The sequence below is a fragment of the Equus asinus genome, chromosome 7 (assembly GCF_041296235.1).
Source record: "Equus asinus isolate D_3611 breed Donkey chromosome 7, EquAss-T2T_v2, whole genome shotgun sequence".
NCBI classification, from domain to species: domain Eukaryota; kingdom Metazoa; phylum Chordata; class Mammalia; order Perissodactyla; family Equidae; genus Equus; species Equus asinus.
In genome coordinates this window covers 69,700,145-69,724,112 of record NC_091796.1, presented here as the reverse complement: position 1 = coordinate 69,724,112, position 23,968 = coordinate 69,700,145, and the positions used below count along the sequence as shown (strand labels likewise).

At 41.3% G+C, this 23,968-nt stretch overlaps 1 protein-coding gene across 10 annotated transcripts in view; it reads right to left on the bottom strand.

Annotated features, from left to right (window-relative positions):
* DAAM1 (dishevelled associated activator of morphogenesis 1) overlaps positions 1–23,968 on the bottom strand; it is a 169,741-nt gene that overhangs the window by 22,547 nt on the left and 123,226 nt on the right. For 7 of the 10 annotated variants that reach the window (XM_070513705.1, XM_070513700.1, XM_070513703.1 and 4 more), the window contains 12 exons: positions 22,379–22,712; positions 21,442–21,552; positions 21,219–21,322; positions 19,966–20,032; positions 19,617–19,734; positions 19,049–19,187; positions 18,704–18,762; positions 15,354–15,541; positions 14,511–14,810; positions 14,101–14,208; positions 7,746–7,775; positions 6,572–6,678 (listed from right to left, as the gene is read on the bottom strand). In XM_070513705.1, coding sequence (XP_070369806.1) covers positions 6,572–6,678; positions 7,746–7,775; positions 14,101–14,208; positions 14,511–14,810; positions 15,354–15,541; positions 18,704–18,762; positions 19,049–19,187; positions 19,617–19,734; positions 19,966–20,032; positions 21,219–21,322; positions 21,442–21,552; positions 22,379–22,712 — 1,665 coding nt within the window. The remainder of the gene's footprint in view (positions 1–6,571; positions 6,679–7,745; positions 7,776–14,100; positions 14,209–14,510; positions 14,811–15,353; positions 15,542–18,703; positions 18,763–19,048; positions 19,188–19,616; positions 19,735–19,965; positions 20,033–21,218; positions 21,323–21,441; positions 21,553–22,378; positions 22,713–23,968) is intronic. The other 3 variants (XM_070513708.1, XM_014864288.3, XM_070513707.1) reach the window with 1 other exon arrangement.

The window sequence follows — 23,968 nt, the reverse complement described above, 5'->3', positions numbered from 1 at the left end:
TCAGGAGCGTTTAAAGTTTGCTGTCATACTAAAAATGGATTTTAAGGTTAGAATCTATGTTACTGTTAAAAAATTAAATAGTTAATATAAAAAATAAAATGTATGAGTACTTCACAGTTAAGGAGTTTTCACATACGCTATTTCATTTGAGCTTCAAAATAATTATGATGGTCTTTTTTAAAAGAGGCAGAAACTGAAGCTCAGAATGCCCAAGTGATTTGCCCAAGGTCAAACACAGAAAGTGGCAGCACTGAACACAAACCCAAGACTCTTGATTGCTAATCCCAAATTCTTTTTATAAAAATTCTTTATCTAGTTAATATCTCATAGATAAGGACTTAAGCAAAAACACAAATCTATTTTCTGTCTACCATAAATTCATATGATTTACTAATTTAATCAAGGATTTATGTCTTGATTATGTCACGAAAACAAAGTGTTGACTATAAAAAGAGTCATGAAATTAAAACATACTTACAAAAATGTATTTTTGTTAGGTACAACCAATAGTCTTAACCAGGGCAAAACATCTTAATCAGATTATTAGCTGTGATAATGGAGTCATTCTTCTGTTCTATTTGCACTCATTAGACCTCGACTAAAAAATCTTACTTCCTTATAAGCTACCACTAGCTTATAACACTATTTATATGAACACACTAATACCATTTGATCTGTTCTTATAGTCTATGATCTTCAAGAAGAACCACCTTTAGGGCTGGACAAAAAGGCATAAACACAAACGCAGAGCAAGACGTGCAGCCTTCACACGTAGCGTCTGAAGGAAGGGGCTTTGGCATTAGAAAGGCTGGACCCCAGCCCTGACTCTGGCACTTTCTTGCCAGTGTAAACTTGGAAAAACTCTTTAAGCCTCAGTTTTGTCATCTATAAAACAGGAATAGTAACAACTACGTCAAAAAAAGGCAAGCGTGTGTGTGTGTGAATAAGTGAAATAGGGCAGGTGAAGTGCTTAGCACAGTGCCTGGCCCCAGAAAGGGCTCAGTAAACTGTATGTATATTCTGCAAGACAGACTTTTCTACAGAACAGAAAACAGCAGTACTTATATAACTTGAATCTTCACATGCAGCTCTTTCATCATTAAACGGTGCTTAGTAGGGTTATTGTGAACACTTCACAAAGTACCTTGTACCCACCATTTCACCTGAGTTTCTCCTTTTTTTATACAACACCCATTAGGCTGGGTGTATTAAAAAAGAATTAGAAAACGGGGTCCTTATTTTAAAGGTGGTGATGTTTTGGAGAATCAAATGATAAGCTGAAACACTCAAGACACAAGGGTAGGTAAAGCACACTCAGTCACCTGTGCTGTCACAGGGAAGTGGGGCTGATGCGTGCAGGTGTGGACATAAGGCCATGTAAGGAGAAAAGAACTGGGGTGGAGCTGGATGAGACACATGGCACTCTGGACACCTCTGGCTTGTCCGATTCTCTAGATTTTGACAGGATCTTGTTAACATCATCCATCCTACCATTGAAACTGAGTACTGTTTCATGTGCCAATAAGTAGGGAAGGGAAGGAACAAATTTGGGAATCCTATTGAACTAATAGCATTCTTTTTTATTTCGTGGTTTCAAATCTAAATATAATATCTAGGCAAAATGCCAAATTGTCCACGTTCTAAAACAAGACCCATTCAATCACCTAGTCTGAGTTGCGGGGCCATCAGAACTGCCAGGCTCTGGACAGCAACCCTGGACCTGGGCAGACTTCTCCAGATTGTTTTGGTCATTCTTGGGACAATCATTGCTTCATCAACATGTTCACAAGAACATCATGATGGAAATCCCCAAATTTAACTGGAACAATTTAGCCAAGTTGGCATGGGTAAAACATCTGAGAGGGGAAAGCCTGTATCAAGATCTCCCTGTGCGGGCCCTGGGTAGCCCGAGATTCCCGACACGAACGGCTCTCGCGTCAGTTAGGGGCAAAGGCCACACGGCGGCCATGCAAGGCCAGGGAAGAGGAACATCAGGGAGGGCCGAGACTGCCGCTAATGAAAACCAACTGGCTGTGGAAACATCTACAGTCATCAGGAGAAAAGCTCTGCTTATAAGAAAAAAAAAAATTATTTCTGTGTCCTTTCACACCGAGCTGAAGAAACCACTTTATGGTGTAGACCTGCTGCGTCCTTCTGTTTTGCATTTAAAAGAAAAGGAGTTGAAAATCAGAGTGAGTACAATACTTGAAGTATCAGATTTGCATTTCATCAGCTGCCCATATGGAGCACAGAACTTCTTGCTTTTGAAATTGTATATATTTATGCTCTTCAACCCCCAGAGGCTGTCTGGACTAAACATTAGCTCTAATTCGTAACAATTTTGGTTTCTCTTAATGTGGCCCACAAAGAGACTCGAGACTTTAATGGATGGTACTTAAGAAAATCTACCTGTCAACATACTGCCTTGCACGTGGCTATTGGAGCAGACAAAGACACCGCACCTTTGGGGACAGAGGAGAAGGGCACGCTGCGCTCCAGGACGCTTCCATAGGTTGCCGAGCTCTTAGTATCATCTGTCATCCACAAAATGAGTTGCTAATCTCTGTAATTTAAGGACCCTCCCAATTCTAACCTTTTAATTGCTTTTAAAGCTTGGCAGTGTTTTGGTGTGCTGGAGGGTGACAACTTTTGAGACATCCACTTCAACTCTCTTTACAAGGCAGGAAACAAACGGGCCATTTTAAAACAGTATTTAACTCTACCTTGCTCTACTCAAGTATGTCAAAAATTTGCCAAGAGAATTCGAACATCCAGGCGTAATTAAAATAAGTTAAGGATGAATGGCTAGATCAGCCTTAGCTCTGCCTCAGTGGATTTAAGCCAAATCCCCTACTTTAAAGTAGCTTTTTGTGGGTTACTATACCCTGGCTACCATGTTAAGGGAGCATCTGGAAAAAAAGTATGGCAGAACACTTCATAAAAGTGGATTTTACGTGGGTTCATTTTGCAATATAAACCAGCTTCCAAGTTTTTCTGTCTTATCTTTTTTTTTTCCGGAAAGGAGAGGTCTGTTTTAGGAAATAAAGCACAGTAAATTTCAAATTGCCACATGTCACATATACACATGCCGTAGAAAAGTTGTTGCTTGCTCTGCCTAGGGCCTGAGGCATGGATTTCCCATTCTGAGGTACATTGTGTCCGTTCCCCTCTCGTCTCCAGTCTGCGAAAGGCAGGGTCCCCTGTGGCCTGGAGTTTCTGATTCAAACACATACCTTCCAGGCAGTCTCCTTCCAGGGGCTGTGAGTGACCCTGGCCACTCACCCTGTGAGCCCCATGCAATGAACCTGCACTTCTTCCTCTGCTTGGCCCCTGGGATGGGACAGGCTTTCCTTCCGACCACCTCCTCAGCTCCAGGCGGGCCTGTGGCAGGTGCCCTTGACCAAATGGTCCACTAACTTTTGCAGTGTGGGGTAAGGAAGAGCCTGAAAGGATAAGCGATCACTGCAGACACATGCAGTCATTGAAATATAGCCCACAGCACATGCCGCAGGCTTTTCCTGTGCTGCAATCTGGTGTAATGACTGCAATGCTAGGAACTAGAGAGGGGCGCCAGCCTTGGGGGTGAAATAAGCAGAAAGGAAGAAAGATAAAAGTGGGGAAAGAGAGGAAATCTTGACATCAACTTGGAAACATTCCTGTTCATTGTCCCCATGCATAAAATCGGTCTCCCGAGTCCTGCTGAGGGCTTCCTCACCTCTCTTGAGTCTGCCCCTCATGAGGTCTCACCTAGACAACGGAAAGAGCCTCCTATCTGGTGGCTGCCCTTGCCTCCAGCTCTCAATGACTTCCAACCTATCCTGCTAATCCTGGAGAGATCAAACCTGCACCTTATTAAAACAAAGCTCCCAAACAATCTGCACCAACTCCTGATCCCATGAGTATATACACAGGCCACTAGCTAAGTAGCCACCACATGCAGGCAACCTGCCAGGGGCTTCCATGCACTTGGTCTAATTCTCCCAGGCCCACTGCAAGGCTACCACTTCATCACCTCCATTTCAGACGAGAAAGGCACGGCTGCCCCTGGGCTGCCCCTGCTCTCACAAAGGCTGCAGGCATGGGTCTCAGGCTCTCCTGCCTGGTCTCAAGCCATCCAATTGGCAACCGCTGTAATGCAGGGCTTTCTTCACTAGCTGTGCTTACGGCCCTCTGGGGCCTGCACTCCGGCGGCTCGCCTCCTAGGCACTGCCTCCCACCCTCCTGCCCACGTGACTGTTAGCGCCCTTCGAGACCCTCTGTCTCTGGTAAGCCCTGCCAGTGCCCACCTCACTCAGCTGAGCTCCCGTCTCCTTCCAGTCAGACCAGTCTAAGCCCTGAACTGTTCACAAGTCATTTCGCCTGTGTCATGTTTCTCCTCCAATTAGCCATGAGCTTCCAATGGCAGCAGTGCTGTCTTAAGTCTTGGTACAGCCTATGACACCTGGCAGAGTGTCAGGCAAATAAATGCTCCAAAGTGAGAACTCTCTAAGAAAAGAGTATCAAACACGCTTTCACATCTCCCGTCCCTCCTTTAAGCTCTGGCTCCTTCTGTCTGTAGTAACGCAGTGCCAACCAAAAGGGGAGAATGGAAGTGAGGTAAACCTCTGACTGATTAAACAACTAAATGAAAAACAAATTAAAATTAAGTCTACTTCATTTCTTTTACCTTATCACAGCACATGTAACAGGTCAGCCCTGTGCTCTCCTGATGAGAGAATGAAACTATTGATCATGGGGCAGAAAAGCATGTGTGACTAAAGCCTCTGTGGGAGAGAAGGTTCTCGCACCTGATCAATAAGGCTCAATTACCATAAGCTCAACTGGGACTCACTTTGTTATGCACAATACACTTTTTAATTATGCTCATCATAATAACACATATTTATTAAATTGGATTTTAATAGACAATCAACAGTTACGAAGCAAGTCCCTAAAATTGTCTTCTAGAGAGAGCTGAGACACATTCAGGTTCTAAGTCATCTTAGGCTCTGACGCTTTTGCAGTAACAAGGGAATTACATACCACAAATATAAAATAATTCTTTCAACAAGGGGATGATAAATTTGCCAGAAAGAGTTGTAACCTTATCTATAACTAATCTAATTACCCTGGTTGGCACCTGGTACCGAGAGTAATCCGTCTATGAGGAACTGGGACACAGTTTCTACTCCTACGAGCACTGAAATACTACCAAAATTCAGAGTGATAGCTCCTATTGTCAAGTTAAAGTGTTCATCTACACTGTGAAAGCACAAAATATAGGGAGAAATTCTAGGATTAAAAGGGAACTTTCCTCAAATTTTCAATTAATTTTGCTATTAAGTAAATGTTATTTGTAAAAAGAAATTGTAACAACCCAAATTGTACACACCACAGAAGAAAAATTAGTAGGCCTTCAAACTACTTTTGATGGTGCCTCTCTGGGCATGTGTTCAGGGAGAAAAGTGCGGTAACTAAAGGGCCTGGGCATTTACACAGCTTCCAGCTGCACACAGAAATGACCTGCTAACAAGATGGCTCATGTTACCTGACTAGTTATGTTAAAATTCAGTGATCTCACTCAGCTTCAATTTCTCTTTCACTAAAAGCACCATTTGCTCCCTAAAGTAACATCTACCTGGCTAACAATCAAGCTTCCTGCAGAAAACCAGACAGTGGCTCTTTGTGTTAAAAGAAACTCACTCTAAGACCATCTAAAAAATAAGGACAACTACTTTCCCTCTTTATTCTCTCTGAAAGAGAAGACACCTTACACCAGCCTCAATGCATATACAACATTCTTTCCAGAATGTAACCAACGTGACATACATAATGCCCCAAAGTTCAGGATTCTTTTCATCTTCATTCACCTCCTAAGCATTCAGTGTCTGCCTAATGTGAAAGTCCCTTTCAGAGAAAAGAAAGTAGATCTAGAAAAGCTACTTAAAATGCCCAGGATGACCTAACACATTGCTTGAAGCTACAATCAGATTCCAGGCTCCCAATTTCCTTTCTTCTTTTCAAGTTCCAAGGCCGTGATGGTTCACTAATTATGAGAAAGATTGCTGAACAGGGGCTGAACTGGATAAATTAGCATTTCACTGAGGTTTGAGATTTACATATCTCTTTAGTTGAATAAAAGTGTTAAAAAAAGCATGAAATCATATAACCTTGAAGTACAAAAAAGATGACTTTAAAAGCAAAATAATACAAAGCTTCATGGTGGGTGCTGATTCTATGACCCTGTTCCTCAATGGCCAAAATACCTCTACAGCCAAGAAGTATAAGTACAAGTAAAATGCATTTTACAGGCTCTCTGGGAAATACAAACAAACAAACAAACATTGATTTGGGATGTTCTGCTGTTTACATTTAGGAGTCTGTGGAAATTCTAAGAAAGTAGACATCCGGCTCTGATACATTCACCTAGGGAAAGTGAGCACCAAGGTTCTCCTCACCTTAAACAGAAGAGGGTCTAATGAACTGGCCCTCAGCAGAGCCCAGTGAAAAGAACAAGTAGAAACATGAGGTTTGCAGCCAGATAGTGGAAAGGTTGGTCCTACCAGAAATGTTTATTCAGTATCAACAGTACCTCGATAGAAGGATGTTGCAGTTCTGAGCTCTCCGACCATCAATCACCGAAAGCTCTTTGACCTTCAGTTTGGAACTCAGTGTGTCATCAATGGCATCTGCTTCTTTCTATAAAGAGCATGAAAGAAATCCATCAAAGTCAAATAGGGACATTCCATCTTCAGACACACACTTTATGTTTTCTGTTTACACACACACACACACACACACACACACACACACAGAGGCAAAGCTGAGATGGTGAGGAGGGGAGCGTAGGGAGGTGGTGGAACTGAAACAAAGGCTAAAATCTAGTTGATAAAGGGAAATAAGAAAATCTGGCCACCCACATTTGAAAATACATTGTTTGGAAGAACAAAGCGCTTCTAAGTTGAAGATGCTAAGCGCGCATAAATGATCAGCGAGTGGAGCCCTCCCTTTGTCCCCCAAATCCCTATGGCTTGCAGACAGAAGAACTGTCACTATGAATCAAGCTCAGCTGAGGCTTGCCATCGCTGGTCCAGCCATTTGCAGGGCCCATTCAACCCAGAACCATTTGCATCCTGGGCACTCAAAAAGCTAAACAATAAAACTTCCCAAATGTCTTTATGTGCCACAGGAAGCTCCCTAGCCCAGATGGTACCTTTCGTTACCCTGGAGCCTGATGGACAACGTGGAGGGGGCGGTTCAAGGCATTAGTTCAATTACTTAAATTAACAATAAAAGACTACTTGTGTACTCTGCTGCCAGACAGAAAGCTGTGAGCAATAATGGCCAGTCATAATGGTGGGAGAGGCATACAACAATTATATGTAAAATCAAGGTAAAAACATAGACTAACTTGGTAAATACCAAGTTTGATTTTATTAGAGGTCATGATCAATTTAAACAATAGATGATGGCACTTTAAAAATGTAAAGAAACCAAAGAGCTCTGGAACTGTATTAACGGTTTAGGAAACAAAGATGACATGGAGTTTATAATAAGAGGCACCATGTAACCAAACTTCAACTGTCTCTTGTCATGTCGCGATTTCAGGCATACCTCTAAATATTCAGTTAAGAGTTAAAACTCAACATGGAATTACCCAGACATTGCATTACACTAACTGAAAAAAACGGGATAACCAGGACATTTTGAACTTATAGTGAGCCAAGGAGTTACACTAAGCAAGGTTTGGGTGGTAGCTCACTTACCTGCTTGGAGTTACTGTTCACAAAGAAATCCTACAGCCATGGCAGAGGCATGGAAAAGGCAAATCAGATACATGCTGTTCAGAAATTACAGCAAAAAATGGGGGAAAGTCAAAGCAGTGAAGGAAATCAGTGACACAGGGTAAGAGATGATTTATGCCCCTAGGAGCAGCAACGAGAGCTGATGGAGATGAGAGTGCCTGGCTGAAGATACAATGAAGAGCCCAGTCCTAAGCATTCAGGGTAGAGAGAGAAGACAGCACATGCTGTACACAATTTCCAATGGTGGCAAGTCAAACTCAGAAAAAAAAGGACTTAAAACACCCCAGAGAGACCCAAGTTAGCAAAGGGACAAGTCCTCTATGAAAGGTGCACTGGGCTTCATTTACTCAACATGACAATTTTTACTTGAAGCAGGAAAATATCAATCAATTCCATCAACTTGAGGAAACTACTCCCATTGTCACGTACTACCAGCAAAATGTTTTTGGGTGGAAATAATCTCCTGTCTTTTTGTGTCATAGGAAGGATTAAGAAAAGATAAAAGACAAGTTCAACGACATAGGTCAGTAATATTAACCCTCAACGCCCTCCGAGAGTCCAAACAATGCCTGTGGTTGCTATGGTAGGTATGAGGAAGAAGACAGGACGTGTAATTAAGAGACAATAAGTGATTCACATGGTGTGCAGCCATTGGTGGCCCTGTCCCAAAGAACTCGGGGCTGTTCAAGCACACAAAGTCAACTGCCTCTTCTTGAAATAGTTCATAGGAAAGACTTGCAGTAAAGAAGGGAAAGAGGAAGAAGTAATCGACATGTTATGAGAAAGTTAGAGCTTTCTGTGCATATTTTTGCCATGCTAGCATGAATAAAGCTTCGGTGTGCAAAATACACTTCAGCTTTCGGGCCAACTGCTTGCACAACCAGCATTTGCTCAGCAGATTCCTTAAGGCCTCGTTGGCCCTGGCAGTACTGCCAAGGCCAATTTTACACAGATGAGCTGTTTCACATCATTCTTCTGGTGGGAAACAAAATGTGTCCTTCCCTTGCTCCACCCACACAAGGAGATTGCTTTTCTAGAATGGCATTTAAAAAATAAATTGATAACCACAAGAAACCTTTCTTCTCTCCTGATGTCACAGTTTTCTTTTGTCCCTGTTGTGACGATCAAGTTTTCTACTCTGAAGCTCCTTAGGACTCTTTCTCTGTAAAAGCAGTTTCTCTTTTCAAGGGCAGAAAAAACCACAGTGAAGTGAACTCCATGAGATTATCTTACCCTACCTTTCTCTGTTAAAGAGACAAGTTGCTAGTTGAATTTAGACCCTGCTCTCACGGTCTGGCCTTCAAAGAAGAAACTTCTACGAAGTTCTCCAGCAACTCATTCTCCCTAAGTTCACACTGTCAGGAAATTAAGACTTCTGACCTCTACTGTAGTGGGGTATGGAATCAGGCAACTGTCACTAGCTAGTGGTGTGGCTTGGGGCTCAGTCTCGCTATCTGTAAAGTGGGGTTGACAACTGGATTCTTATTGTGAGGAATCAATGCGATAATGCACGTAAAGCATTTTGTACAGTACCTGACACATAATTATGAGCTCAATACTTGGAAACTATCATTCAATTCAATTATCTTTCAAGCTGATGATCAAGCCCATTTTTTCTCCTATTACTCTGCTTTCAGCTGAGTTGAAGAACAGCTGGTCAAGATCTCCCATTTGTAACCAGTGGCAGCAATAAGTTTAACAGTTAGTAGCTAAGTAATGTATCTTATCTTTCAGGTGGTAAGGTGAAGGAATGCGATGGGAGAGTTTGGTTAATTATTAGCCTAAGATTCCCTTCTTTAGGAGTCCTTTAATTATCACATCTTAAATAAAATCACAAGCTTATTAGATGGGGTATGTTAAAAATAATGATTCCTCCAGGCCTATTTCAAATAGGTTAATATTCTTTTTGAAATCTTAAATTATTTACTAATTAGCTTGGGCCAAACATGATAGAATCGTCTATATTTGGCTCCACCTCACAGGATGTCTGATTTTTCCAGATGACTTTTGCTATAGGGTTTAGGGCTTGGGAGATAAATAGGAAGTTGGAACTTGGATTTTCGGGAACCAGTGCTGATAGATTCCTACAGATACGGTTCCATAATGAAACAATGACTTAACACTTCATGGATAATTATAACCCTTACATGAATGGTTCCTAATCTTTTTGAGGTTGTGATCCCTTTGTAAATCTATAAAAGCTGGAGATCCCTCTCCAGAAAAATGCATACATTAATATTCATATAAAACCCTGCGTTGATTAACTCTTACCGTGGAGTCCAGTTATAGAACCTCTACCTTATACTGTGGTCCTAAGGAAAACCATCACTCACAATTTTCTCTTCTGCCTTCATGTGCCATGGCTAAGGACCAAGATTACTGAAATAAATGTTCCAAATCATAACAATTTTTCAATGTGAAAGCTAGATATACAGAATAATGAAAAATATAAAAAGAATAAAAAAGGAAAATTCTTTAACCATTTATGAAAAATGAGAAAATACCAATGAATGTTCCAAATGGGACCCAAGAATGACTTGTGTGTTACACATTAGCAGGAGAGGTCAGATTCTGGAGCCTGGGAGAGCAGAGACCCTTTGTTTCTTAGACCAGAGCTGAGAGGCTTGGAAATGTTAGACCATTTGCCCTAAAGAAGAGGTGTCCTCAGGCAAAAAGGAGGGAGGGGGAGCGGAGATAGTGAGCTGTTAATTTATTGCCACAAAGATAAGACTCCCTTCAGGTAAATGTAAAGTCCGTTTCCTCTGTCCAACTGCAGGGATAGGGAGAATGAATTTATAATATCTCAAGACAAAAATTTCCCACAAAAACAGGATGAATGTTGTTTAATTGTATCTGAAATAGTACTACTCTGCAATGCTCTACATTACATACTAAAATAAGTCTTTTGTGGCTGGCCTGGAAATCATGTATAATATAGTTTCAATGAGAAAAAGAGGTTCTGAGATTCAAGAAACTGACTTTCAAATGAACTTTTGGAATGTGAGCAGGGGAATAAGCGCACGCTATTAAATTCCATTCCATGTGGCACCTAAGCTTACACAATCAGCTCTGCACACCGTTGATAGCCACATGGAAAAAAAAATCCTGAATAGGAATGCTCTTGTTCTTAAAACTGGAGTTAAAGAAAGTCCTTGCAAAGCCTGAACTTCATAATGAATAAAACCACGGCTCAACAACAAAGTGAAACTGAGAATTACGCCACTTGTAGCCCTGACTGTGCCACCTATTCGGACAATGAATACACACTAAGCTATAATTTTTTTATCTGTGAAATAGGAATAATACCCACCTCACAGAGTTGGCATGAGATTAAAAAATAAGTATAAGAGCTCCTTGAGAACCCAATTTTACGGTTGATGAGATTGGGAACTGTGTATATCATACTCAGCACAAAAAATATATGAATACTTAATATTGATTATCATCTTTCAGTCTATCTTATAGCTATTTACAGATTTTCCTCATCTTAGCTTTTATACTCTGAGTTGCACTGTAGGCCTGTACCACAGTTTAATATATTTACATCCTGTGAAGTACTTCATATACAAAGCAGACAGTATAAATATCTATTCTGATTTTAATGATACAATAATTCTCAAATCAACAGGGCATATCTTGTATGTACGTATGTAAATACAATTATATAAAATCTTTCCTAAATGTCATTAATCAGTGTTCACCTAAATTATACTAATCTAATACTTGAGATTTTTTCAAACTCTTACTCTGTGTAGCGTTCCTGTTGCATGCATGCAGATAATAGTATTCATGTGTTCCTTTGCCTCTCTGAGAAACTTACTTGGCTAAATAACCAGCTGAAGTCCAGAGAGTTTGAGCAGGGTTTTATAACCTTGGAAGAAGAGGACATACCATAGAAAAAATAGGTTCCCAGTATTCATTTGGGAGTGGAAAAGAGAGCAGTTCAAGTGTGATGGTAATTATATAGTGCACTGCCAGGACTAAAATGAAAATGCACAGTCTTTGACATTGCCATTAGTAGTGAGACAAGGTGACATTCAATGACAGGCACTCCATTTCCTTTATTCTGTCCTACATATTCCTACTAGAATATAAGCATCTTTCGATGTTGATAGCATCTCTCTCCCAACATTCAGTAAATTCAATAAAATGGCTCAAATTACCTTCATTTGGGAAACATATTTATGGTTTAAAAATTCTCATCTCAAATTCTTGCACCAAGAGGAGAAACATACTTGAATCAAGCTGAGCAGGTGTGTTGAAATTTTTCTCTAGAAAGTGCTACTGAAAATGTCACAAATGATTCCACTTACCAGTCTACTTAGTGTTAAGTACAACTGAAATGTTCTGGTCTACCCTGATTGGAATGACTACTGATTACTTAAACAGTGATTGGTTGCTAGGAGACAATTACCCAATTGCTAGGCTTCCTGCAACCCTGTCTCCCAGAGCTCTTGAGAACTGTCCACATATTTTCCCAGAGCATTTTGGCAGCATCCTTCTGCACCTTGTGCTGAAAGCCAGTTAATTAAGAATCTTGTAAACTTGGATCTTTCAACCACCTGCCTTCATAATAAACACAACCCACATGCTCAGACTTGAACAGCAGCATTTTGAATAACTGTTGTTTTCCTTCTATTAGTTTACTTCTTTAAGTTCCCAAACATTCATCTTAAGCAACCAGAATGGATCAGTATTAGTGATGGAAACTGAAGTGAGAATCAATGGGATGTGTACTGAAGTCAGAGGATTATTTGAATCTGCCAGGAATTTTACTAAAATGTACTAAGAGTTCATGTCAAGGCCCAGCAGACACCTTCCTGGGACAGCAGAGAGAGAGAGCCCTGTTGTAGCTAATCATGAATGAGTCTGGTCCGAGCGCCTGTAGTATAAGGGCTCTAAACACATCTTTTGTTTGTCCTTTGAAAGATAAAGTGTCTTGCTTTCTACCCAACAGTGTCCTATCATCTTTTCTTCAATTTTCTTTACTTGGTGTGTATGATATTGCACAAGTTTGCCTTCATAATTATAGCGAGCCCCAGGTGAGGGGTCCTGTTTAGGGTCATGCTGCCATGGCAGGCAATCCCCTGCATTTTTGTACTTTACTAAAATAGCATAAAATGCACTGCAGAGCAGATTTCCTCTAAGAGAAAATATTCCGGCTAAAGGAATACCACTTTTTCTTTTCAATTGCAGATGCATCAGAGGCCAGTTTGAAAATAACAACCCTCAGCTTTTGTTCCCCCAGCGTCAGTCCGTCTTCTCTCTCAGTGCTTGGCAGGTCTGTTCTGAGACACTCTTTCTTGGGAACCAGGCCAAACCTAGGCAGACTAGGAAGTCTGCTGCTTGTCTGAGGATGCTCCACCCTGGGCTGATTCACACAGTAGTTAAGGGCCTCCCAGAAAAGCCCATGGAAAGCCCCTGCGCAGATGCCCGGCATTCATGTGTCCAATTAAGATGCACTCTGCTCTCTTTGTCATTACTCCCTCAGTCTTCCTTAAGAATCTTTCTCCTCAATACTCCACGACTCGGTGTTTCCATTCCCAGGTCTCTAACTGACTGATTGGGACCGCACTCCAGGGCTCACAAAGTGACGCTGACTACTTGGCCACGTCAGCAAGCACCAAATCATGTTCTCACTACTATCATGAAAGCTTTGCTCACTTTTCAGAAGCTCCCCTGGTCCTATTTGATTCACTGCCATCCCCAGACTTGCTTAGACTTTGAAGCCCCACTTCTGAGTTGATGGTATTCACGACACACAGTAAAAACTTCTCTCTAGGTTGTATCTAGCCACCAAATTATAGTCATCTACCAACCCCCATACAATTCTAAAGGTTCAATCTATTTCAAAAACCAGTCTACTTCTGATAATACCATTTGATATATATACACTTACATTTAAAAGTCAGACAAAGGAAGATGGCTTCAGAAACACCATGAGGTGGCAATACAAGTTAGGTAACTCACCAACTAATATTTTCTCCTGGTGACCCATTTTGACTAAGCACAAGTGATAATAAGACACAGAACTCCTTCTACCAATGGAGACAAGGTCTTGGACTCTAATCGGGTTTTGAAGCTCCCTAATAAGGAGCTTATTTACCTTCAGAGTGTTCACACACACACTGATGGGCACCTAGACACACGTAGGGACACACACGCACCATGCTGCTTTGCAGGAACACGCCAGAGGAGACCAAACAGCCTAGAACTAAGAAGTTTATCGTATCATGGTTACGGCCTCTGGCTCAGGGAAAATGCATGAGGACATGATTTTTTACTTTTCCAGCATCTGGAGGGCACATGCTATTACCTGCTGTCTTTGGTAAGCTGAGAAAGTTCTTTCCAGGTCTTCAAGATCTAGAATTTTGAAGACTTTTGTATCATCAATATCAGTCCATACTGTTCCTTCCAGTTTGTTCTGCAAACATTAAGTTAATAAGTGCCAGGATTTATATTATACACAAAAAGAACATACGTGGTTATTTTTTAAAAAGTGCTGCTATCCCCAATTTTTCATCCTACCAGATGCTCAAAGTGAGTTGGCTCAAACAACCTGTCATTTATTTCAGAAGCTTTAACACTTAAATATCTCAGCTGGTGAGAATCCCAAGTTCATTCTAGAAAATGAGATCATTTAACAGACAGGGCTATTTCCCTTTGGGGACAAGGCTGTAAGCTGCTAATGCTGTCCATCAGAGGGCATTGGAACAAATGACTTACCTCAGGCAGCTTAGACCAGTTGAAGGATTTCAGGGCATTTGTGGGCTGAGGAATGTTTTTCTTCTTAAGTGCCAGACCCAGAGGAGCGCCAGGAGGTGGCATGACTCCCCCTAAGGGAGGAGGTCCTGGGGGAGGAGGCGGGCCACCCGGAGGGAGGGGTGGGGGTGGAGGAGGAAGTGTTCCACCTGGTAGAGCTGGGGGCGGTGGGGGAGGAAGCAGAGACCCCAGCACGGAGGAAGGAAAGGGCCCCCCTGGGGCTCCAGGGGAGGGCCCACCAGGGACTGAAGCACAGACAGCCCTCTGAAAAGACAAAACAGGAAAAAGAGGGTCAGTGGAAGACGTAAACTCATCGGATGATTTAGAGAGTCTGAAACTTTGCCTAAAATCTATATTATAGAGAAACCCATGCTTCGGATAACATGGGTTTAAAGGGGCAGCAAGTCAAATGGACTTTTTAGGGCCTTCATGGCCTCTACTGGGTCAGCCCTTTGCATTGGCACTCTAGCGCTTGTTTGCAAAGTGTTCACATGTCTCTCACTTCTTGCACCACCGTGCAGTTTGGTTTTCATGAAATTGCTTTTCATTTTAAGAAGCTAATGTGATTTCCCTTGCTCTTATTAGAGGCTCTGTATTGAAAAATGCATACCCTAACCCCCTCTGCTGCCTCATCCACACGCTAAATAGAGGGAGCAAGTCTCACATCCACCTTGAGAAATCACAAGATGATTCAGGTTTTATTCGCCCATCAGGAGCCACCTACTTAAGGACTAGGGCTCCAGAATAACTGAGGCCTTAGCAGCTGCCCAGAAACAGAAGACGTGGCCCGCGGCCCTCAGGCCTCACCCTGCTGAGCTCGTGGAGCTGCGCCGTGAGATCCGCCACCTGCTGCTTGACTTGCTTGTGCTCAGTAGTCTCCTTTTCAAGTTTCTCTTTCATTTTATTTAGGGTCTGCATCATCTCTTCCTTCTCTTGGGTCTTGGCATCACATTCTCGCTCTTTCTTCTCCAATTTCTGTTGTAACTCATTGTGCTCTATGCAGGAACACAATTGCACATGAAAACAAGGGACTCTTCAAAGCTGAAGAAGCATTCTCTCTAAATAGAAAACTGACTGAGGATGATTGCAAGGCTCTTTATTAGGTAAGTATTATTCCTCGTCTCGGTCAGAGGCAGCAACCCGCGGGCTCACGGGTGTTCGTACTTAGAGGGGGCTTCAGATGAACAACTTTATAAACTACACTTGGTAAAAGACGGAAGAAGAGACCCTAAAGTCCCAGTTCTAAAGATGGAACACAAGTGTGAGCAACTATTTGTGGAGGAGAATGCTGCCTGTTTAGTATTTAATTCAGAATCCTGTCATAGAAAGGGCCCTGTAGACACACTAGAGAAAATGAATATTAAAAGGGCCTCTTTTCACAAATGAGAAATGAGAATGAGAAAAGTCCAGTGTTTATTAGCTAGGTTTGCCGGCTCGTGTCCGACTAGCAGAGGGGCTGAAAGGGAGGCTCTTGCACTGTGGAAATGCTGCTGCCAAACCCAGTGTTGTCCCAGCGCAGTCATTGCTCCCACTCCCCTCAGAAGGCCATTGGGACTGGAAGTATTTTATGCTTTCAGCAAACAATTCCTAAAACTTGTGAAAGCAGATGTTATCATCTCAGAATTAAATACTTCAGGGCAGTAGTACTGGCTGAGCAGGAGAATCAGCATAATATGGGAAGAAAAATACTAGTTCTCAGCTGTAGTTTTCCTGGCTTCCCCAATCCTGCTATGATGAAACAAGGCATCCAATTTAGTGTAATGCCTATTTACACTGCCAATACGCTGGCCGACTCTGGCACTGACGGAGTGATGATCTGTGGAAAAGAGGACTAATGAAGTTTAGGCTGTAGATTTTTATTTCAAATACTTGGCCCCAATTCCTATTCTTTTTATATCAATAAACCCACTAGAGATATAACCCACTGGGGCAGAGCTACACAGATTTGGTCTCTATTTCTGAATTTGATAACACATTTAAATCCTTGCTTTCTCTGTCTCTTATTTCCCCTCTTCTGAGTCCTCCAAAATTGGAGTTTTCAGAACACGGTTCAAGCCATTAAAATCTTTGGATTTCACCAGCCTTGGAGTCAGTAACCATCAACCCACTTCCACCACTCCATGGATGCTTCCCTGACTGCTTCAGAGACATTTACAAATGACCTCACGGGAAACTACTGTGCCCCATTTTCTTTCCTCTTTCTCCATTTCATTCCTCTTCGCCAACTCCAAGACTTAACTTCCTATCACCAGTCATGAGCCTTTGACAAATCTGGCCAAGCCTCAGAACCACCTGAGGGATTTGAACATTCAGGACCCGCAGACCTGGTCCAGGGAGCCTTCTCCGCAGGCCAGGGGCTGGGTAGTTTCCAAATGCTCCTTAGATGTTCGGGACGCTCCAGACTAAGGGATTCTCTCCACCAATGACCTCCCTTCATTAAGCTTTTCTTCAGCACTGACTGGGTGCGCTGCACGAAAGAGAATTCTCCAGCGTTCAGGTCCACAGAACTTTCTGTCTCTTCACAGCCTCCACCCTCTAACTAACTCATCACCATGTGCCTTCTTAAATACAACTTTGCTACTTCAAACTTCCAGAAAAGAATTGATTTTATCTATAGTATCTCATTTTTTGGAGTCTACCCATGACCTCACTTCAAACCACGCTGTTCCTCCTACTGACCTTTCCCATTTTCTCTTGAACCACCTCAGCCACCCAAATCCTACAAAAGTCCTCATCACTGATTGTGCAAGCAGTATGTGCCAGCACAATGCTAAAGTTCTTATATTTGTTTTGTCATTTAATCTCCACAACAAGCCTGAGAGTTAGGTTTAATCTTCATTTTACAGAGGAGGACACTGGAAGAAAAGAGGTTATGACTTAGCCTACCCACACAGTCAGTCAGGGGTAGAGTTGTGACTCCGACCCAGAGCCTAGCACAGTGCCTGACACACAAAGGCCTTCAATAAGTATCCACTGAATGAATGACTGAAGGATTCCAAAGCTTATGTCCTCAGTACTCTCTTCAACTTGCACATCTCGGCCTCCATGCTCCAGAGTGTACCCCTAAAATACCACTCATTGACCACTTTCTGTTTGGTATAATCTCTCCTTACCCTAACTTTTAGTCTGTGTTTCTATTCTTTCTATAGCAGTTTCTGGAATTTCTTTATAAAAATGTCTATGCAACCTTACTTATTCGAGAACAATCTGAATTTATATGATGAACCCGTAACATAACAGGACTCCACATTTGGTATCGGTGGTGGCTCTGCTTTTCTGCTCAATGGAAACGACAAATGTGATGAGAGGAAAGGAAATGCTTCGGCATTGCTCGGATCTTCCTGTCAACACACTAAATATTGGGGTGAGTGCTATTGTATTTCACTGGCTGTGACTGAATAACTTGGAAAAGGAAAAGGAAGTCAATTAAGCAGCATACTGAAAGAGTAGTGGCTGAGGCTATGACTGTTTGCTCAAAGAGACCAACTTTGATTTGCTAATATTTTGAAGGAGGGGGAAAAGTTATATCTATTTTGTGAGTGGTTGGCATAGTGATGGGCACAAATGACCCTCCTGTCACTCAGTGCTGAGTGTTAATATCAAAGACATTCAAATACTCACCAACAGCTGGTGTGCTAACGTCTCATAACACCTATATCTACAATGGTCACTAATTTTCTGCATGATTTCTCTTTATATAACTGGTGCCAAATTAAAGTCATGTGGAGAGTTGGCTGCTGAAACCAAGTGGCCTGTGCTTCTCTTTTAAAATTCTGTGTAATTCCTGTTGTCCCTTATATTTCTTAAAATCCAGTTTGCTTTAAAGAGCAGTTATAGGGTTGCGGTGAGGGTTGGAATGATTGCCAGTTAAGAAAATTTTAATTAATGAATACTGAACAGCAAATGCTACAAGCTTTTCAAAAAAATTTACATGACTATAATAAAAGGATAAAATATTTGGGAGTCAGTATAACAACTAAAATAGCTCAATTCAAGAAAAAAAGTGCAAAATGCCCTTAACACATGGAAAAAGAAAGGCTGTTGATACACCAAAGTTAATAAGAAGCATCAATGCAAACTTCTAAAATATACAGAAAGCAGAGTTGTCCAATAACCAGTAACATGGTCTCTTCTCTTGTCAGAGCCTCCTCATTTACCTTTTCTCATTTTTTCTGCTTGTTCTTTCCACTGCTTAACTTCATTTTCATTAACTAACCTGTACAATAAAGAAGCATTCATTACAAAAAACATAGAAGGCACACTGTTAAACGCATGCTCTCTAGTTACAAAAATAGTCTACTGCAGAGAAAATCCTCAGCATGCCTAAAACCCTCTTAAACCCAGACATTACTTAGATGTATTACATGCGTATTTAGTATAGGAACTCATACTTGCCTTCTAGCACGTTTCATTTCTCCTAGCTGCTATTTTGATGTAAGATAAAATAAATGTTTTACATTGTCACTATTATCTCATAGGCAACAAAATAAGAAGAAACTTACATTCGTACGACATTCTTAATATTAAAGTTTTCCAAAGGTGTGGAGTCAGGGTCCTGTCCTTTGTCATTTTGGATAACTATTTGCTGTATAATTCTATCCAGGAGTAGCCAGTACTGAACAGTGTTGCCACTTCTCTTGTCTAGAAAAGAAAAGAATGGTGGAAAAATACTTCGAGTTGTTTCTAAACTAGGACAAATATTTTTCAACAGCAGTCACCCACCAGAGCCACAGAACCAGGGAGATGCTTACAACATCCGCACCAATGCTTCCCAAAGTCTCTGGAATTCTGATATGTGATGATTATTTACTTGATTGAGAGGCACTTGCTATCCTTTTCTAAATGTGTTGTAAGGCATATATTTATTTGAAAATCAAAGTAAGTTATAACTCATTTCATTTTAAGAACTTCACAATACCCCTTAAGCTATGTAGACACACTGGGCTGACACAAAGCCAAGGTGCAGAATCCCTGATGTGCACCCAACCTAACGAGCACTGTTGAGGAGACAGCCCTTTCGATGATGTCCAAACTTGAAGAAACACATGTGTACATCACAAACACACTCACAAGGCATTTGGAGGCAGTGGTGCAGGATGGACATGAAGTGAGGGTAAGCTTCACTATGGGTCAGCCTCTTCCTGGTCAGCTCAAACATCTGAGTTGCACTTTTTGTGTCTATATGCACCTATTTCGTATGGAAAAGAAATCTAAGTCAAACATCCAAGTTCCTCAATTCCTGCCACACAAGGTAAGCAAATCCAAGGCAAACAGAAGCTAACCTTGCCACTTAGGAAGCAAACAGAACTGTGATTTAGCTCTTAGGTTACACTGGTCCATGTCAACTCTACCACACACATTATATAAGGAAATTCTGTGAGCTGATGAGTCCAATCAAAATAATTGTAAGCATACCTACCAGTTCAAATCTTTTGGCAAATTCTAATTCATCTTCATTTCGGAGCATTTCAAAAAAATCTAAGTGCCTGAAAGATAATTAAAGAAAAGCTAATAAAGGTAGAATGTCCTTTAAGCACAGGCACATACGAATCAGGACATTAATAATAAAGCCTAAACTTCTTGAGAGATATCTTTGAAAGAAATAAGACAACAAAATTTAAATGCCTTTGCTTAACTACACCCTGTCTAAGGAAAAAGACATCATCTGAGTGAAATGAGATCACAATAACAGACAAATTTAAAGGTCAAGGATGCCTAATATATAGTAGATAATTAATAAATGTTCACTAAATCCAAAAGCAATCAAGTCCAGATCCTGCTCTCACACTCCCTTTATGGAAAAACAAGCCTATAAACCTACACTTGACTGACCACTGAATTAAAGATCACAAAAGAAATGCCCATGCCATTCACTTTGTCATTCACATATTTATTGAGTCCCTACTATGTATTTCAGACACTGGGGATGATAAGTTCTATGAATACAAATACACGAGGGTAAAGGGAATAGAGAATGATGGGAGGTGAGGTGAGTAATGTACACACAGTGGTTGGAAAAGGTCTCTCTGCAGGGAACAAGGGAACAAGCAATTTGGACATCTGTGGGAAGATCTTTGAATGCTGAGGAAATAGCAAGTGCAAAGGCCCTGAGGCAAGAATATTTAGACATGTTCCTAGAACAATCAAGGAGAAGAGCATGCTGGAGTGCCTGAATGAGGGAGAAGAGTGGCAGAACAGATCTGAGGGCTAGAGGGATATGTCAGAAGTAGTAAAATGATTGCAAACAAGAGCAAATGAATAGGAAGGTGGAAATTAACATCCACAGAAGGTCTATCAAAAGTACCAAGGGATTCCACACGTTTTATAGCCAATTTTCATAAGAGACCTGAAGATAGTTGTTGTTATCGTCATCACTATTTCTTGCAGGTAGAAAAACAGTAAGGTTCAGAAAAATTGAGTAACTTGACCAGAATACATAGTAAATAAGAGGCAGGACTAGGATATGGATTCAGGTCTAATGCCAAAACCCATGCTAGGTTCTCTTCACAGGGTGCTGCTTCTTTCATTGAGAAAGTCTGCCTACAGAAACATCGTTGGTTGGACCGCATTCTGGGGCAAGCTCCTGCTGTTACAGACAGGTCACAAGGAGTTCACAGGCTGGCACCACACACATGGAAAAAGTATGTCTCAGATCACAACAGTCTGACTTACCTATCTAAGGTTGAATTCTCATGTTCCCTCAATTTATCTATTACAGGTTGAATTCCTAGCATCAGAAACTCATAGCGAAGATGAAGTCTAAAGTCCAAACTTTCCTGAAAGTACAAGGGTGATAAAATACACATTTAAGCTTTTTAGACTCCATAGTCAGTAATCTTTTATTATTATTATTCTTTAATAATATGTTTTAAATTGTGGTCCAGAAGGTTCTTACCACTCCTGCGCCTTGGCTGAGCACTGCATTGATGAAGGACATGATAGCTGTCTTGAGACTCACTTCATCTCGATACCGCCCTGTGCTTTTATCCAAATCATTGATTAACGTCTACCAAGGATTCAAACACAAAAACAAAGGACAGAGTCATTACTAACCACACACTCATTTTATTAATTTTTTTACTCAGAAGTTAATTTTTTAAATCCTGTATTTAGTCAGAATTATATGGACCTATAAAAAGCCACCTTTTTTTCTTAAGATTAGGTCTAAAAATTCTACTTTCAAAATTGTTACCTCATATATGTTCATATATACACACATACAAAGTACGAAAGACTGTGCTTCGTTAACTCGGCTTGCTTTTTATATTTGAGTATAAATATGATGACATAATCTCACTGTTTATGTTGATCCTAAATCAAGGATAGCAACTGTAAAGTTTTCAGGGACACTCCATTCAGTGGAGTCAAAAGATGTGTGCTATATACGGGCTGGCCGGGTGGCGTAGTAGTTAAGTGTGCATGCTTCACTTTGCTGGCCTAGGTTCAGGGGTTTGGGTATCCCAGGTGTGGACCTACACACTGCTCATCAAGCCATGCTGTGGCGGTGTCCCACATACAAAATGGAGGGAGGGCTGGCACAGATGTTAGCTCAGGGACAATATTCCTCACCAAAAAGAAAAAAAAAAAAGATGTATGCTATATCATGGGTAGGAAGCAGAGCCACATTTTTAATTCAGTAAATCCCAAACCCCAGCTTGATCATGTATAGAAAGTATATTCCAGTCTCTGGTACTAACACCTGAGAGGAAGGAAATGCTTGAAGTCGTGGTGTGAGCCATCACCATGGGGGAAATCTCAGGTTAGGCTCCCCCTTCAGGCCAGGAAAGGTACCTGTCAGAAGGGTGAACGAAGAGCAGTGAGGGAGCACCCACCTGAAAGCGGGTCCTTTCACTGGCATACTTCTGGTAGTGCAGCATGGCCTGCAGAACCTTCTTGTGGCCCCCGGGAACCAGGCACACGGCGCCCAAGATTTCCAGTACGGCCACCTTTGTTTTAATGTTCTCTGTGCTCAGACTCTGAGCAATTACGTTAATACTCTCAGAATGAGCCAGGACGTGAGCCCGACCTTGAGAGTTGTTCATTAGCGCCTTTATACATCCAATGAGAGAGGTATGTATCCGAGACTCTGAGGTCTCATAGTCCATGGTCTTTAGAAAGTTGAGAATACATGACAGGCCATCCAAGTCGATGAATCTGGTTACAAACCTGTCACGAGGAGAAGGTTAAAACGTATCAGACCCAAGTCTCCTTGGAATTTTGTGATAGCACTTAAGGAAAAAGTTTGGGGGGCTGGAGAAAGAAAGCAAGATGTAGTTCCTAAAATACCAAAAGGCTTACATTGATGAAGTCTTCTTAATTCCTGGCCTCTTCCTTGGCACAGATCCAATGGTCAGGGCTAACCACAAGTGTGAAAAAAACCTCCATTTGAGGTAAACAGATCTTAATTGATACAAAGAACCAATTAACACGTGATATAACCCCAGAAAATCAGGATTAAGAAGACACTCAGAATACGTGTCTTAGGTTAAAGTCATCTGCTGATCCGCGTGGTTATAACATCCAGCCCTATGCACTTTTGTCTACTGACCACTGACCCAGGCAGGGCTCATATCAATGAAAGTCAAAGAACATCCTTAAAGTACAGGATATTTGCGTGTCAAATAAATGATAGTCTATATCCCTAAGGTTGTGTAGAAACCCCTTCTTTGTATGAAATACTACACGGCATCCCAATATATAAAATAAATAAATGATACTTTATTACTGTAATTTTACTGATATTTATAGCACTTACTGTAAAGTCAACCAATGAGAAAAATTCATAATGGACATGTGCATGTTAAGCCTCTGAAAAGTTCAGAAGTATCTGACCACTCCAGAAATTTCCAAACTTATTTAGCCTTGAATACCCACTAACAACAGAGAATGCAGAACACAGAGGGAAACATTGATATATTAGGAATAGGCTAGAAGGACTCTGTCACACAACTGCATAGGCTTTTTGATAAATCAATAGTTTTTCTCAGTTAGCATTTTATAGTCAAAAAAAGGAAGGAAGTCTTTATTTTCCAACCATTTCACCCAACCAGATGACCCAGATATAGCCAAGCTGGTTAAACCAGTTGGCTTCATTCATAGCACCTGTACTAATGAACTGTACCTGGAAGCATCCAACACCCCACCAAACTTGAGAGGCATTAATGGGAAATGCAGGTGTGGCGCACACACAGTGGAAGTTGACTGCCATCTTTTTCTTTATAGCAGTTTTATTAAGATATAACTCACATGCCAAAAAATCCACATTTTCAAATGTATAATTCAGGGATTTTTAACATATTCACAGAGTCGTGTAGCCACTTCCACTATGTGATTTTAGAATACTTTAATCATCCCCCAAAGATCATTTCCCCCTCTCCCCAACCTCAGGCAACCACTATTCTTTATGTCTCTATGGATTATCC